Source organism: Pseudophryne corroboree, chromosome 5 (genome assembly GCF_028390025.1).
Source record: "Pseudophryne corroboree isolate aPseCor3 chromosome 5, aPseCor3.hap2, whole genome shotgun sequence".
Taxonomy (NCBI): Eukaryota; Metazoa; Chordata; class Amphibia; order Anura; family Myobatrachidae; genus Pseudophryne; species Pseudophryne corroboree.
The window spans coordinates 6,809,694-6,828,004 of NC_086448.1; the positions used below are offsets into that span (position 1 = coordinate 6,809,694).

The following is an 18,311-nucleotide window of genomic DNA, read 5'->3' on the forward strand; positions in this document are numbered from 1 at the left end:
GCTGATATATTGCAGGCAGCCAGAGTTCTGGGAATTGCTGATGATATAGTGCAAGCAGCCAGAGTACTGGGAATTGCTGATGATATATTGCAGGCAGCCAGAGTACCGGGAATTGCTGATGATATATTGCAGGTAAGCAGGTTACAGGGAATTACTGATGATATTGCAGGTAAGCAGTGTACTGGGAATTGCTGACGATATATTGCAGGTAAGCAGAGTACTGGGAATTGCTGACAATATATTGCAGGTAAGCAGAGTACTGGGAATTGCTGATGATATATTGCAGGTAAGCAGAGTACTGGGAATTGCTGATATATTGCAGGTAAGCAGAGTACCTGGAATTGCTGATAATATATTGCAGGCAGCCAGAGTACTGGGAATTGCTGATGATATATTGCAGGCAGCCAGAGTACCGGGAATTGCTGATGATATATTGCAGGCAGCCAGAGTACTCGGAATTGCTGATGATATATTGCAGGCAGCCAGAGTACTGGGAATTGCTGATGATATATTGCAGGTAAGCAGAGTACAGGGAATTGCTGAAGATATATTGCAGGCAGCCAGAGTACCGGGAATTGCTGCTGATATATTGCAGGCAGCCAGAGTTCTGGGAATTGCTGATGATACATTGCAGGCAGCCAGAGTTCTGGGAATTGCTGATGATATAGTGCAAGCAGACAGAGTACTGGGAATTGCTGATGATATATTGCAGGTAAGCAGAGTACTGGGAATTGCTGACGATATATTGCAGGCAGCCAGAGTACTGGGAATTGCTGATGATATATTGCAGGTAAGCAGAGTACAGGGAATTGCTGATGATATATTGCAGGAAGCCAGAGTACCGGGAATTGCTGATGATATATTACAGGCAGCCAGAGTTCTGGGAATTGCTGATGATATATTGCAGGTAAGCAGAGTACTGGGAATTGCTGACGATATATTGCAGGCAGCCAGAGTTCTGCGAATTGCTGATGATATATTGCAGGCAGCCAGAGTACTGGGAATTGCTGATGATATATTGCAGGTAAGCAGAGTACTGGGAATTGCTGATGATATATTGCAGGCAGCCAGAGTTCTGCGAATTGCTGATGATATATTGCAGGCAGCCAGAGTACTGGGAATTGCTGATGATATATTGCAGGTAAGCAGAGTACAGGGAATTGCTGATGATATATTGCTGGCAGCCAGAGTTCTGCGAATTGCTGATGATATATTGCAGGCAGCCAGAGTACTGGGAATTGCTGATGATATATTGCAGGTAAGCAGAGTACTGGGAATTGCTGATGATATATTGCAGGCAGCCAGAGTACCGGAAATTGCTGATGATATATTGCAGGCAGCCAGAGTTCTGGGAATTGCTGATGATATATTGCAGGCAGCTAGAGTACTGGGAATTGCTGATGATATATTGCAGTTAAGCAGAGTACAGGGAATTGCTGATGATATATTGCAGGCAGCCAGAGTTCTGCGAATTGCTGATGATATATTGCAGGCAGCCAGAGTACTGGGAATTGCTGATGATATATTGCAGGTAAGCAGAGTACTGGGAATTGCTGATGATATATTGCAGGCAGCCAGAGTACCGGGAATTGCTGATGATATATTGCAGGCAGCCAGAGTTCTGGGAATTGCTGATGATATATTGCAGGCAGCCAGAGTTCTGGGAATTGCTGATGATATAGTGCAAGCAGCCAGAGTACTGGGAATTGCTGATGATATATTGCAGGCAGCCAGAGTACTGGGAATTGCTGATGATATATTGCAGGTAAGCAGGTTACAGGGAATTACTGATGATATTGCAGGTAAGCAGTGTACTGGGAATTGCTGACGATATATTGCAGGTAAGCAGAGTACTGGGAATTGCTGACGATATATTGCAGGTAAGCAGAGTACTGGGAATTGCTGATGATATATTGCAGGTAAGCAGAGTACTGGGAATTGCTGATGATATATTGCAGGTAAGCAGAGTACCTGGAATTGCTGATAATATATTGCAGGCAGCCAGAGTACTGGGAATTGCTGATGATATATTGCAGGCAGCCAGAGTACCGGGAATTGCTGATGATATATTGCAGGCTGCCAGAGTACTCGGAATTGCTGATGATATATTGCAGGCAGCCAGAGTACTGGGAATTGCTGATGATATATTGCAGGTAAGCAGAGTACAGGGAATTGCTGAAGATATATTGCAGGCAGCCAGAGTACCGGGAATTGCTGATGATATATTGCAGGCAGCCAGAGTTCTGGGAATTGCTGATGATACATTGCAGGCAGCCAGAGTTCTGGGAATTGCTGATGATATAGTGCAAGCAGACAGAGTACTGGGAATTGCTGATGATATATTGCAGGTAAGCAGAGTACAGGGAATTGCTGATGATATATTGCAGGAAGCCAGAGTACCGGGAATTGCTGATGATATATTACAGGCAGCCAGAGTACTGGGAATTGCTGATGATATATTGCAAGTAAGCAGAGTACTGGGAATTGCTGACGATATATTGCAGGCAGCCAGAGTTCTGCGAATTGCTGATGATATATTGCAGGCAGCCAGAGTACTGGGAATTGCTGATGATATATTGCAGGTAAGCAGAGTACTGGGAATTGCTGATGATATATTGCAGGCAGCCAGAGTTCTGCGAATTGCTGCTGATATATTGCAGGCAGCCAGAGTACTGGGAATTGCTGATGATATATTGCAGGTAAGCAGAGTACAGGGAATTGCTGATGATATATTGCAGGCAGCCAGAGTTCTGCGAATTGCTGATGATATATTGCAGGCAGCCAGAGTACTGGGAATTGCTGATGATATATTGAAGGTAAGCAGAGTACTGGGAATTGCTGATGATATATTGCAGGCAGCCAGAGTACCGGGAATTGCTGATGATATATTGCAGGCAGCCAGAGTTCTGGGAATTGCTGATGATATATTTCAGGCAGCTAGAGTACTGGGAATTGCTGATGATATATTGCAGGTAAGCAGAGTACAGGGAATTACTGATGATATTGCAGGTAAGCAGTGTACTGGGAATTGCTGACGATATATTGCAGGTAAGCAGAGTACTGGGAATTGCTGACAATATATTGCAGGTAAGCAGAGTACTGGGAATTGCTGATGATATATTGCAGGTAAGCAGAGTACTGGGAATTGCTGATGATATATTGCAGGTAAGCAGAGTACCGGGAATTGCTGATAATATATTGCAGGCAGCCAGAGTACTGGGAATTGCTGATGATATATTGCAGGCAGCCAGAGTTCTGCGAATTGCTGATATTATGCAGGCAGCCAGAGTACTGGGAATTGCTGATGATATATTGCAGGCAGCCAGAGTTCTGCGAATTGCTGATGATATTATGCAGGCAGCCAGAGAACTGGGAATTGCTGATGATATATTGCAGGCAGCCAGAGTACTGGGAATTGCTGATGATATATTGCAGGCAGCCAGAGTACTGGGAATTGCTGATGATATATTGCAGGTAAGCAGAGTACTGGGAATTGCCTATGATATATTGCAGGCAGCCAGAGTACTGGGAATTGCTGATGATATATTGCAGGTAAGCAGAGTACAGGGAATTGCTGATGATATATTGCAGGCAGCCAGAGTACCGGGAATTGCTGATGATATATTGCAGGCAGCCAGAGTTCTGGGAATTGCTGATATATTGCAGGCAGCCAGAGTTCTGGGAATTGCTGATGATATAGTGCAAGCAGCCAGAGTACTGGGAATTGCTGATGATATATTGCAGGCAGCCAGAGTACCGGGAATTGCTGATGATATATTGCAGGTAAGCAGGTTACAGGGAATTACTGATGATATTGCAGGTAAGCAGTGTACTGGGAATTGCTGACGATATATTGCAGGTAAGCAGAGTACTGGGAATTGCTGACAATATATTGCAGGTAAGCAGAGTACTGGGAATTGCTGATGATATATTGCAGGTAAGCAGAGTACTGGGAATTGCTGATGATATATTGCAGGTAAGCAGAGTACCTGGAATTGCTGATAATATATTGCAGGCAGCCAGAGTACTGGGAATTGCTGATGATATATTGCAGGCAGCCAGAGTACCGGGAATTGCTGATGATATATTGCAGGCAGCCAGAGTACTCGGAATTGCTGATGATATATTGCAGGCAGCCAGAGTACTGGGAATTGCTGATGATATATTGCAGGTAAGCAGAGTACAGGGAATTGCTGAAGATATATTGCAGGCAGCCAGAGTACCGGGAATTGCTGATGATATATTGCAGGCAGCCAGAGTTCTGGGAATTGCTGATGATACATTGCAGGCAGCCAGAGTTCTGGGAATTGCTGATGATATAGTGCAAGCAGACAGAGTACTGGGAATTGCTGATGATATATTGCAGGTAAGCAGAGTACTGGGAATTGCTGACGATATATTGCAGGCAGCCAGAGTACTGGGAATTGCTGATGATATATTGCAGGTAAGCAGAGTACAGGGAATTGCTGATGATATATTGCAGGAAGCCAGAGTACCGGGAATTGCTGATGATATATTACAGGCAGCCAGAGTACTGGGAATTGCTGATATATTGCAGGTAAGCAGAGTACTGGGAATTGCTGACGATATATTGCAGGCAGCCAGAGTTCTGCGAATTGCTGATGATATATTGCAGGCAGCCAGAGTACTGGGAATTGCTGATGATATATTGCAGGTAAGCAGAGTACTGGGAATTGCTGATGATATATTGCAGGCAGCCAGAGTTCTGCGAATTGCTGATGATATATTGCAGGCAGCCAGAGTACTGGGAATTGCTGATGATATATTGCAGGTAAGCAGAGTACAGGGAATTGCTGATGATATATTGCAGGCAGCCAGAGTTCTGCGAATTGCTGATGATATATTGCAGGTAAGCAGAGTACTGGGAATTGCTGATGATATATTGCAGGCAGCCAGAGTACCGGGAATTGCTGATGATATATTGCAGGCAGCCAGAGTTCTGGGAATTGCTGATGATATATTTCAGGCAGCTAGAGTACTGGGAATTGCTGATGATATATTGCAGGTAAGCAGAGTACAGGGAATTACTGATGATATTGCAGGTAAGCAGTGTACTGGGAATTGCTGACGATATATTGCAGGTAAGCAGAGTACTGGGAATTGCTGACAATATATTGCAGGTAAGCAGAGTACTGGGAATTGCTGATGATATATTGCAGGTAAGCAGAGTACTGGGAATTGCTGATGATATATTGCAGGTAAGCAGAGTACCGGGAATTGCTGATAATATATTGCAGGCAGCCAGAGTACTGGGAATTGCTGATGATATATTGCAGGCAGCCAGAGTTCTGCGAATTGCTGATGATATTATGCAGGCAGCCAGAGTACTGGGAATTGCTGATGATATATTGCAGGCAGCCAGAGTTCTGCGAATTGCTGATGATATTATGCAGGCAGCCAGAGAACTGGGAATTGCTGATGATATATTGCAGGCAGCCAGAGTACTGGGAATTGCTGATGATATATTGCAGGCAGCCAGAGTACTGGGAATTGCTGATGATATATTGCAGGTAAGCAGAGTACTGGGAATTGCCTATGATATATTGCAGGCAGCCAGAGTACTGGGAATTGCTGATGATATATTGCAGGTAAGCAGAGTACAGGGAATTGCTGATGATATATTGCAGGCAGCCAGAGTACCGGGAATTGCTGATGATATATTGCAGGCAGCCAGAGTTCTGGGAATTGCTGATATATTGCAGGCAGCCAGAGTTCTGGGAATTGCTGATGATATAGTGCAAGCAGCCAGAGTACTGGGAATTGCTGATGATATATTGCAGGCAGCCAGAGTACCGGGAATTGCTGATGATATATTGCAGGTAAGCAGGTTACAGGGAATTACTGATGATATTGCAGGTAAGCAGTGTACTGGGAATTGCTGACGATATATTGCAGGTAAGCAGAGTACTGGGAATTGCTGACAATATATTGCAGGTAAGCAGAGTACTGGGAATTGCTGATGATATATTGCAGGTAAGCAGAGTACCTGGAATTGCTGATAATATATTGCAGGCAGCCAGAGTACTGGGAATTGCTGATGATATATTGCAGGCAGCCAGAGTACCGGGAATTGCTGATGATATATTGCAGGCAGCCAGAGTACTCGGAATTGCTGATGATATATTGCAGGCAGCCAGAGTACTGGGAATTGCTGATGATATATTGCAGGTAAGCAGAGTACAGGGAATTGCTGAAGATATATTGCAGGCAGCCAGAGTACCGGGAATTGCTGATGATATATTGCAGGCAGCCAGAGTTCTGGGAATTGCTGATGATACATTGCAGGCAGCCAGAGTTCTGGGAATTGCTGATGATATAGTGCAAGCAGACAGAGTACTGGGAATTGCTGATGATATATTGCAGGTAAGCAGAGTACTGGGAATTGCTGACGATATATTGCAGGCAGCCAGAGTACTGGGAATTGCTGATGATATATTGCAGGTAAGCAGAGTACAGGGAATTGCTGATGATATATTGCAGGAAGCCAGAGTACCGGGAATTGCTGATGATATATTACAGGCAGCCAGAGTACTGGGAATTGCTGATGATATATTGCAGGTAAGCAGAGTACTGGGAATTGCTGACGATATATTGCAGGCAGCCAGAGTTCTGCGAATTGCTGATGATATATTGCAGGCAGCCAGAGTACTGGGAATTGCTGATGATATATTGCAGGTAAGCAGAGTACTGGGAATTGCTGATGATATATTGCAGGCAGCCAGAGTTCTGCGAATTGCTGATGATATATTGCAGGCAGCCAGAGTACTGGGAATTGCTGATGATATATTGCAGGTAAGCAGAGTACAGGGAATTGCTGATGATATATTGCAGGCAGCCAGAGTTCTGCGAATTGCTGATGATATATTGCAGGCAGCCAGAGTACTGGGAATTGCTGATGATATATTGCAGGTAAGCAGAGTACTGGGAATTGCTGATGATATATTGCAGGCAGCCAGAGTACCGGAAATTGCTGATGATATATTGCAGGCAGCCAGAGTTCTGGGAATTGCTGATGATATATTGCAGGCAGCTAGAGTACTGGGAATTGCTGATGATATATTGCAGTTAAGTAGAGTACAGGGAATTGCTGATGATATATTGCAGGCAGCCAGAGTTCTGCGAATTGCTGATGATATATTGCAGGCAGCCAGAGTACTGGGAATTGCTGATGATATATTGCAGGTAAGCAGAGTACTGGGAATTGCTGATGATATATTGCAGGCAGCCAGAGTACCGGGAATTGCTGATGATATATTGCAGGCAGCCAGAGTTCTGGGAATTGCTGATGATATATTGCAGGCAGCCAGAGTTCTGGGAATTGCTGATGATATAGTGCAAGCAGCCAGAGTACTGGGAATTGCTGATGATATATTGCAGGCAGCCAGAGTACTGGGAATTGCTGATGATATATTGCAGGTAAGCAGAATACAGGGAATTACTGATGATATTGCAGGTAAGCAGTGTACTGGGAATTGCTGATGATATATTGCAGGTAAGCAGAGTACTGGGAATTGCTGACGATATATTGCAGGCAGCCAGAGTACTGGGAATTGCTGATGATATATTGCAGGTAAGCAGAGTACTGGGAATTGCTGACGATATATTGCAGGCAGCCAGAGTACTGGGAATTGCTGATGATATATTGCAGGTAAGCAGAGTACAGGGAATTGCTGATGATATATTGCAGGCAGCCAGAGTACCGGGAATTGCTGATGATATATTACAGGCAGCCAGAGTACTGGGAATTGCTGATGATATATTGCAGGTAAGCAGAGTACTGGGAATTGCTGACGATATATTGCAGGCAGCCAGAGTTCTGCGAATTGCTGATGATATATTGCAGGCAGCCAGAGTACTGGGAATTGCTGATGATATATTGCAGGTAAGCAGAGTACTGGGAATTGCTGATGATATATTGCAGGCAGCCAGAGTTCTGCGAATTGCTGATGATATATTGCAGGCAGCCAGAGTACTGGGAATTGCTGATGATATATTGCAGGTAAGCAGAGTACAGGGAATTGCTGATGATATATTGCAGGCAGCCAGAGTACAGGGAATTGCTGATGATATATTGCAGGCAGCCAGAGTACCGGGAACTGCTGATGATATATTACAGGCAGTCAGAGTACTGGGAATTGCTGATGATATATTGCAGGTAAGCAGAGTACTGGGAATTGCTGATGATATATTGCAGGTAAGCAGAGTACCGGGAATTGCTGGTAATATATTGCAGGCCGCCAGAGTACTGGGAATTGCTGATGATATATTGCAGGCAGCCAGAGTACCGGGAATTGCTGATGATATATTGCAGGCAGCCAGAGTACTCGGAATTGCTGATGATATATTGCAGGCAGCCAGAGTACTGGGAATTGCTGATGATATATTGCAGGCAGCCAGAGTACAGGGAATTGCTGAAGATATATTGCAGGCAGCCAGAGTACCGGGAATTGCTGATGATATATTGCAGGCAGCCAGAGTTCTGGGAATTGCTGATGATACATTGCAGGCAGCCAGAGTTCAAGGAATTGCTGATGATATAGTGCAAGCAGCCAGAGTACTGGGAATTGCTGATATATTGCAGGTAAGCAGAGTACTGGGAATTGCTGACGATATATTGCAGGCAGCCAGAGTACTGGGAATTGCTGATGATATATTGCAGGTAAGCAGAGTACAGGGAATTGCTGATGATATATTGCAGGCAGCCAGAGTACCGGGAATTGCTGATGATATATTGCAGGCAGCCAGAGTACTGGGAATTGCTGATGATATATTGCAGGTAAGCAGAGTACTGGGAATTGCTGACGATATATTGCAGGTAAGCAGAGTACTGGGAATTGCTGATATATTGCAGGCAGCCGGAGTACTGGGAATTACTGACGATATATTGCAGGTAAGCAGAGTACTGGGAATTGCTGATAATATATTGCAAGTAAGAAGAGTACTGTGAATTGTTGACGATATATTGCAGGCAGCCAGAGTACTGGGAATTGCTGATGATATATTGCAGGTAAGCAGAGTACTGGGAATTGTTGATGATATATTGCAGGTAAGCAGAGTACTGGGAATTGTTGATGATATATTGCAGGTAAGCAGAGTACTGGGAATTGTTGACGATATATTGCAGGTAAGCAGATTACTGGGAATTGCTGATATATTGCAGGCAGCCGGAGTACTGGGAATTGCTGATATATTGCAGGTAAGCAGAGTACTGGGAATTGCTGATCTATTGCAGGCAGCCGGAGTACTGGGAATTGCTGATATATTGCAGGTAAGCAGAGTACTGGAAATTGCTGACGATATATTGCAGGAAGCCAGAGTACCGGGAATTGCTGATGATATATTGCAGGTAAGCAGAGTACTGGGAATTGCTGACGATATATTGCAGGTAAGCAGTGTTCTGGGAATTGCTGATGATATATTGCAGGTAAGCAGAGTACTGGGAATTGCTGATATATTGCTGGCAGCCGGAGTACTGGGAATTGCTGATGATATATTGCAGGTAAGCAGAGTACTGGGAATTGCTGATGATATATTGCAGGTAAGCAGAGTACTGGGAATTGCTGATAATATACTGCAGGCAACCGGAGTACTGGGAATTGCTGATGATATATTGTAGGTAAGCAGAGTACTGGGAATTGCTGATGATATATTGCAGGTAAGCCGGAGTACTGCGAATTGCTGATGATATATTGCAGGTAAGCAGAGTACTGGGAATTGCTGATATATTGCAGGCAGCCGGAGTACTGGGAATTACTGACTATATATTGCAGGTAAGCAGAGTACTGGGAATTGCTGATAATATATTGCAGGTAAGCAGAGTACTGTGAATTGTTGACGATATATTGCAGGCAGCCGGAGTACTGGGAATTGCTGATGATATATTGCAGGTAAGCAGAGTACTGGGAATTGCTGATGATATATTGCGACCACCGGGGAGGGTAAGGGTTTGGTTGCGTGGGGTTGGTTAGGGTTAGGCTGCAGGGAGGGGAGGGTTAGGTTAGGTACCACCGGGGAGGGTTCGGCTGCAAGGGGGGGCTTGGGGGGGGGGGGGGTTGGTTAGGGTTAGGCTGTGGGGGGAAGGAAGGGGGGGAGAGGAGGGGGGGTGGTTAGGTTTAGGTACCACCGAGGAGGGTTATTTTGCGGGGCAGGAGGGTTTAGGTACCACCGGGGAGGGTTATTTTGCGGGGCAGGAGGGTTTAGGTACCACCGGGGAGGGTTATTCTATGGGCAGGAGGGTTTAGGTACCACCGGGAAGGGTTATTTTGCGGGGCAGGAGGGTTTATGTATCACCGGGGAGGGTTATTTTGCGGGGCAGGAGGGTTTATGTACCACCGGGGAGGGTTATTCTGTGGGCAGGAGGGTTTAGGTACCACCGGGGAGGGTTATTTTGCGGGGCAGGAGGGTTTAGGTACCACCGGGGAGAGTTATTTTGCGGGGCAGGAGGGTTTATGTATCACCGGGGAGGGTTATTTTGCGGGGCAGGAGGGTTTAGGTACCACCGGGGAGGGTTATTTTGCGGGGCAGGAGGGTTTAGGTACCACCGGGGAGGGTTATTTTGCGGGGCAGGAGGGTTTATGTATCACCGGGGAGGGTTATTTTGCGGGGCAGGAGGGTTTAGGTACCACAGGGAAGGGTTATTTTGCGGGGCAGGAGGGTTTATGTACCACCGGGGAGGTTTATTCTGTGGGCAGGAGGGTTTAGGTACCACCGGGGAGGGTTATTTTGCGGGGCAGGAGGGTTTATGTATCACCGGGGAGGGTTATTTTGCGGGGCAGGAGGGTTTAGGTACCACCGGGAAGGGTTATTCTGCGGGCAGGAGGGTTTAGGTACCACCGGGGAGGGTTATTTTGCGGGCAGGGAGGGTTAGGGGGCAGGGGGGAAAGGTAATTATACGTACCTGACCCTGCCGGGGTTCTCTCTATCGGGATGCCGCTGTCGGCACCTGTATCACACCCATGATGAATACTGTGGTGGAATGGTTGTAGCCGGGCACTCGCTGAGAAGCCAGAGGACAGGATAATGAGGCGTATCTGACCTGGTGACCTGGACACACAGCGGAGCAGGTACAAGTCCCAGGTGCAGCATTAGTAATTAGTCCAGGTCAGAATACACTGAGGTGAGCGAGCCCCTGCCAGGAGGTGGTACAGCCGGGGTAGTGGGTACTCAGCCGGCTTCTGCACATGTGTATAATGGAGTAACAGTGGGAGGAGCCCACTGTCCCATACGTGTAATGAGTCTCCCACTGGTGCCACGGGTGGGTGTCAGTTCTGGCTCTAGACGCCCCAGGACATATGTGGGACTCCAGCGGGCTGATGTATGGATGTGGAGCCGGAGTCATTGTTATTCCTCCCTCGTCCTATAATGGGAAACAGACTCACCTGATGGCCTCGTTATAGATCTCCACCATGTTGAGGGTGACTGTATATCTCCACAGGCCTTTCCGGGCCTCCATCTCCTGGTATAGAGACCTCAGAGCCTGCTGGTTTATGCCCGGGTGCTCCGCTGTCCCCTGCCGGAGAGAAGAACGCCATGCACTACATTACACAGATTTATCATATCTCCCTGCTCTTACCCGCAAAATCCTCCACTGGCTCCATGTACCGCTACACCCCCTGTAACAGGTGTGACCGGTCTGGAGGCCATCCGATCCCGCACCCCCAAGCATGGGTCTGCACTATGTACTGGCCGGCAGGGCTGGAGTCTGCATGGTCTGCTAGCCAGCAGGGCTGGAGTCTGTATGGTCTGCTAGCCGACAGGGCTGGAGTCTGTATGGTCTACTAGCAGACAGGGCTGGAGTCTGTATTGTCTACTGGCCGACAGGGCTGGAGTTTGTATGGTCTGCTAGCCGACAGGGCTGGAGTCTGTATGGTCTGCTAGCCAGCAGGGCTGGAGTCTGTATGGTCTGCTAGCTGACAGGGCTGGAGTCTGTATGGTCTACTAGCCGACAGGGCTGGAGTCTGTATGGTCTGCTAGCTGACAGGGCTGGAGTCTGTATGGTCTACTAGCCGACAGGGCTGGAGTCTGTATGGTCTGCTAGCTGACAGGGCTGGAGTCTGTATGGTCTACTAGCCGACAGGGCTGGAGTCTGTATGGTCTGCTAGCTGACAGGGCTGGAGTCTGTATGGTCTGCTAGCCGACAGGGCTGGAGTCTGTATGGTCTGCTAGCCGACAGGGCTGGAGTCTGTATTGTCTACTGGCCGACAGGGCTGGAGTCTGTATTGTCCGCTAGCCGACAGGGCTGGAGACTGTATAGTCTACTAGCTGACAGGGCTGGAGTCTGTATTGTCCGCTAGCCGACAGGGCTGGAGTCTGTATGGTCTACTAGCCGACAGGGCTGGAGTCTGTATGGTCTACTCCCCGACAGGGCTGGAGTCTGTGTGGTCTACTAGCCAACAGAGCTGGAGTTTGTGTGGTCTGCTAGCCGACAGGGCTGGAGTCTGCATGGTCTACTAGCCAACAGAGCTGGAGTTTGTGTGGTCTGCTAGCCGACAGGGCTGGAGTCTGTATTGTCCGCTAGCCGACAGGGCTGGAGTCTGTACGGTCTACTAGCCCACAGGGCTGGAGTCTGTATGGTCTACTAGCCGACAGGGCTGTAGTCTGTGTGGTCTACTAGCCGACAGGGCTGGAGTCTGTATGCTCTACTAGCCGACAGGGCTGGAGTCTGTATGGTCTGCTAGCTGACAGGGCTGGAGTCTGTATGGTCTGCTAGCTGACAGGGCTGGAGTCTGTATGGTCTGCTAGCTGACAGGGCTGGAGTCTATTGTCTGCTAGCCGACAGGGCTGGAGTCTGTATTGTCTACTAGCCGAGAGGGCTTGAGTCTGTGTGGTCTACTAGCCGACAGGGCTGGAGTCTGTATGGTCTACTAGCCGACAGGGCTGGAGTCTGTATGGTCTGCTAGTTGACAGGGCTGGAGTCTGTATGGTCTGCTAGCCGACAGGGCAGGAGTCTGTATTGTCCGCTAGCCGACAGGACTGGAGTTTGCATGGTCTGCTAGCCGACAGGGCTGGAGTCTGTATAGTCTGCTAGCTGACAGGACTGGAGTCTGCATGGTCTGCTAGCCGACAGGGCTGGAGTCTGTATAGTCTGCTAGCCGACAGGGCTGGAGTCTGTATTGTCTGCTAGCCGACAGGACTGGAGTCTGCATGGTCTGCTAGCCGACAGGGCTGGAGTCTGTATGGTCTACTAGCCGACAGGGCTGGAGTCTGTATGGTCTGTTAGCTGACAGGGCTGGAGTCAATTGTCCGCTAGCCGACAGGGCTGGAATCTGTATTGTCCGCTAGCCGACAGGGCTGGAGTCTGTATGGTCCGCTAGCCGACAGGGCTGGAGTCTGTATGGTCTGCTAGCTGACAGGGCTGGAGTCTGTATGGTCTGCTAGCTGACAGGGCTGGAGTCTATTGTCCGCTAGCCGACAGGGCTGGAGTCTGTATTGTCCGCTAGCCGACAGGGCTGTAGTCTGTATGGTCTGCTAGCCGACAAGGCTGGAGTCTGTATGGTCTGCTTGCTGACAGGGCTGGAGTCTGTATGGTCTGCTAGCTGACAGGGCTGGAGTCGATTGTCCGCTAGCTGACAGGGCTGGAGTCTGTATTGTCCGCTAGCCGACAGGGCTGTAGTCTGTATTGTCCGCTAGCCGACAGGGCTGGAGTCTGTATGGTCCGCTAGCCGACAGGGCTGGAGTCTGTATGGTCTGCAATCCGACAGTCGACAGGGCTGGAGTCTGTATTGTCTACTAGCCGACAGGGCTGGAGTCTGTATTGTCTACTAGCTGACAGGGCTGGAGTCTGTATTGTCTACTAGCCTACAGGGCTGGAGTCTGTATTGTCTACTAGCCAACAGGGCTGGAGTCTGTATTGTCTACTTGCCAACAGGGCTGGAGTCTGTATGGTCTACTAGCTGACAGGGCTGGAGTCTGTATTGTCCACTAGCCGACAGGGCTGGAGTCTGTATTGTCTACTAGCCGACAGGGCTGGCGTCTGTATTGTCTACTAGCCGACAGGGCTGGAGTCTGTATGGTCTGCTAGCCGACAGGGCTGGAGTCTGTATGGTCTGCTAGCCGACAGGGCTGGAGTCTGTATGGTCTGCTAGCAGACAGGGCTGGAGTCTGTATTGTCTACTAGCCGACAGGGCTGGAGTCTGTATTGTCTACTAGCCGACAGGGCTGGAGTCTGTATTGTCTACTAGCCGACAGGGCTGGAGTCTGTATTGTCTACTAGCTGACAGGGCTGGAGTCTGTATGGTCTGCTAGCAGACAGGGCTGGAGTCTGTATTGTCTACTAGCCGACAGGGCTGGAGTCTGTATTGTCTACTAGCTGACAGGGCTGGAGTCTGTATGGTCTGCTAGCAGACAGGGCTGGAGTCTGTACGGTCTACTAGCCCACAGGGCTGGAGTCTGTACGGTCTACTAGCCGACAGGGCTGTAGTCTGTGTGGTCTACTAGCCGACACGGCTGGAGTCTGTATGCTCTACTAGCCGACAGGGCTGGAGTCTGTATGGTCTGCTAGCTGACAGGGCTGGAGTCTGTATGGTCTGCTAGCTGACAGGGCTGGAGTCTGTATGGTCTGCTAGCTGACAGGGCTGGAGTCTATTGTCTGCTAGCCGACAGGGCTGGAGTCTGTATGGTCTACTAGCCGACAGGGCTGGAGTCTGTATGGTCTGCTAGCCGACAGGGCTGGAGTCTGTATGGTCTGCTAGCTGACAGGGCTGGAGTCTATTGTCTGCTAGCCGACAGGGCTGTAGTCTGTGTGGTCTACTAGCCGACAGGGCTGGAGTCTGTATGGTCTACTAGCCGACAGGGCTGGAGTCTGTATGGTCTGCTAGCCGACAGGGCTGGAGTCTGTATGGTCTACTAGCCGACAGGGCTGGACTCTGTATGGTCTGCTAGCCGACAGGGCTGGAGTCTGTATTGTCCGCTAGCCGACAGGACTGGAGTTTGCATGGTCTGCTAGCCGACAGGGCTGGAGTCTGTATAGTCTGCTAGCTGACAGGACTGGAGTCTGCATGGTCTGCTAGCCGACAGGGCTGGAGTCTGTATAGTCTGCTAGCCGACAGGGCTGGAGTCTGTATAGTCTGCTAGCCGACAGGGCTGGAGTCTGTATTGTCTGCTAGCTGACAGGACTGGAGTCTGCATGGTCTGCTAGCCGACAGGGCTGGAGTCTGTATGGTCTACTAGCCGACAGGGCTGGAGTCTGTATGGTCTGTTAGCTGACAGGGCTGGAGTCAATTGTCCGCTAGCCGACAGGGCTGGAGTCTGTATTGTCCGCTAGCCGACAGGGCTGGAGTCTGTATGGTCCGCTAGCCGACAGGGCTGGAGTCTGTATGGTCTGCTAGCTGACAGGGCTGGAGTCTGTATGGTCTGCTAGCTGACAGGGCTGGAGTCTATTGTCCGCTAGCCGACAGGGCTGGAGTCTGTATTGTCCGCTAGCCGACAGGGCTGTAGTCTGTATGGTCTGCTAGCCGACAGGGCTGGAGTCTGTATGGTCTGCTTGCTGACAGGGCTGGAGTCTGTATGGTCTGCTAGCTGACAGGGCTGGAGTCGATTGTCCGCTAGCTGACAGGGCTGGAGTCTGTATTGTCCGCTAGCCGACAGGGCTGGAGTCTGTATTGTCCGCTAGCCGACAGGGCTGGAGTCTGTATGGTCTGCAATCCGACAGTCGACAGGGCTGGAGTCTGTATTGTCTACTAGCCGACAGGGCTGGAGTCTGTATTGTCTACTAGCTGACAGGGCTGGAGTCTGTATTGTCCGCTAGCCGACAGGGCTGGAGTCTGTATTGTCCGCTAGCCGACAGGGCTGGAGTCTGTATGGTCTGCAATCCGACAGTCGACAGGGCTGGAGTCTGTATTGTCTACTAGCCGACAGGGCTGGAGTCTGTATTGTCTACTAGCTGACAGGGCTGGAGTCTGTATTGTCTACTAGCCTACAGGGCTGGAGTCTGTATTGTCTACTAGCAGACAGGGCTGGAGTCTGTATTGTCTACTAGCTGACAGGGCTGGAGTCTGTATTGTCTACTAGCCGACAGGGCTGGAGTCTGTATTGTCTACTAGCCGACAGGGCTGGAGTCTGTATGGTCTACTAGCCGACAGGGCTGGAGTCTGTATTGTCTACTAGCCGACAGGGCTGGAGTCTGTATTGTCTACTAGCCGACAGGGCTGGCGTCTGTATTGTCTACTAGCCGACAGGGCTGGAGTCTGTATTGTCTACTGGCTGTTCAGAATAAATGCATTTCATCATTGGGTTGTGTCACTAAGGGAGTCTTCGTACGTTATAGTGAAGGCCCACAGTATTTACTACTCTTGTGAAAAGCTGTTAAGATGCCGGCAGTCGGCATACCGACACCCATCTAAATGTGGACAGAGGACACCCGACAGGGTCAGGAGACCAACGCTGGAATCCCAACAGCCGGCATAATTTATTTATGATCAGAGGTAAAACCGGATGGCGGCCTCACAAGTGGACCTAGTAAATGCCGGTACTTAGGGGGTCATTCCAACCTGATCGCACGCTAGGATTTTTCGCTGCGCTGCGATCAGGTGAGAACTACGCATGTGTATGTACCGCAATGTGCAGGCGCGTCGTTCAGGTGCAATGCGGATCGTTGCTGTGTGATTGGTCTTACGAAGAATCCATTCGCACAGCCAATCGCAAGGAGATTGACAGGAAGAGGGTGTATGTGGGTGGCAACTGGCCGTTTTCTGGGAGTGGTAGGGAAAACGCAGGCGTGTCCAGGCGTTTGCAGGGCGGGTGTTTGACGTCAATTCCGGGACCAAAGAGACTGAAGTGATCGCAGCGGCTGAGTTAGTTCGGAGCTACTCAGATACTGCACAAAACTATTTTTGTACCGCTCGGCTGCACAGGCGTTCACACACTTGCACAGCAAAAAATACACTCCCCCGTGGGCGGCGACTATCTGATCGCAGCACTGCAAAAAACCCTAGCGAGTGATCAACTGGGAATGACCCCCATAGTACACAGGTTGTGCGGGGAATAAGATCAGATGCAGCTCTCATTCTCTCCCAGCTCCAGGCGGGTACTGCCAAGAAGGGGTGTCTGTGGTTCCCCTGCTGGAACACGGAGGCTGCACATGAGCTGTGGATTGGTTGGAATCTCCGGGCGGGGAGAGGCAGGCGAGTGGTGCTGGCGTGTGGTTCTGTACTGGGCGGTATCAACGTTCCTGCAGCCCCGGGAGGGGATAAGGGAGAACCCGGTGACGGCCACTACAAGGACACTTACCTCCATGGTGTAGGTTTTCCCAGAGCCAGTCTGTCCATATGCAAAGATGCAGACGTTGTAACCATTGATGCAGGATGTGACCACGGGTTCTATCTCCAGAAAGACCTGGTGGTGGGAGAGAGGTCACAGAGGCATATGTCACCTTAGCTGAGCTGTCACCACAAGACCGTCGCTCCCTTCCTATGGAATTATTATACACCTCTATACGTCACATCCCGCTGTCAGACCGTCGCTCCCTTCCTATGGAATTATTATACACCTCTATACGTCACACTCCGCTGTCAGACCGTCGCTCCCTTCCTATGGAATTATTATACACCTCTATACGTCACACTCCGCTGTCAGACCGTCGCTCCCTTCCTATGGAATTATTATACACCTCTATACGTCACACTCCATTGTCAGACCGTCGCTCCCTTCCTATGGAATTATTATACACCTCTATACGTCACACTCCGCTGTCAGACCGTCGCTCCCTTCCTATGGAATTATTATACACCTCTACACGTCACACTCCATTGTCAGACCGTCGCTCCCTTCCTATGGAATTATTATACACCTCTATACATCACACTCTGCTGTCAGACCGTCGCTCCCTTCCTATGGAATTATTATACACCTCTATACGTCACACTCCGCTGTCAGACCGTCGCTCCCTTCCTATGGAATTATTATACACCTCTATACGTCACATCCCGCTGTCAGACCGTCGCTCCCTTCCTATGGAATTATTATACACCTCTATACGTCACACTCCGCTGTCAGACCGTCGCTCCCTTCCTATGGAATTATTATACACCTCTATACGTCACACTCCGCTGTCAGACCGTCGCTCCCTTCCTATGGAATTATTATACACCTCTATACGTCACACTCCGCTGTCACACCGTCGCTCCCTTCCTATGGAATTATTATACACCTCTATACGTCACACCCCGCTGTCAGACCGTCGCTCCCTTCCTATGGAATTATTATACACCTCTACACGTCACACTCCGCTGTCAGACCGTCGCTCCCTTCCTATGGAATTATTATACACCTCTATACGTCACACTCCGCTGTCA

At 49.3% G+C, this 18,311-nt stretch overlaps 1 protein-coding gene across 1 annotated transcript in view; it reads right to left on the minus strand.

The window, feature by feature from the left end:
- Positions 1–18,311, minus strand: part of LOC134927077 (kinesin-like protein KIFC3) — a 280,022-nt gene that overhangs the window by 73,979 nt on the left and 187,732 nt on the right. Inside the window, exons 14-15 of the mRNA XM_063921075.1 lie at positions 17,248–17,352; positions 11,400–11,530 (exon numbers count right to left, since the gene is read on the minus strand). Of these exons, the coding sequence (XP_063777145.1) occupies positions 11,400–11,530; positions 17,248–17,352 (236 nt within the window). The remainder of the gene's footprint in view (positions 1–11,399; positions 11,531–17,247; positions 17,353–18,311) is intronic.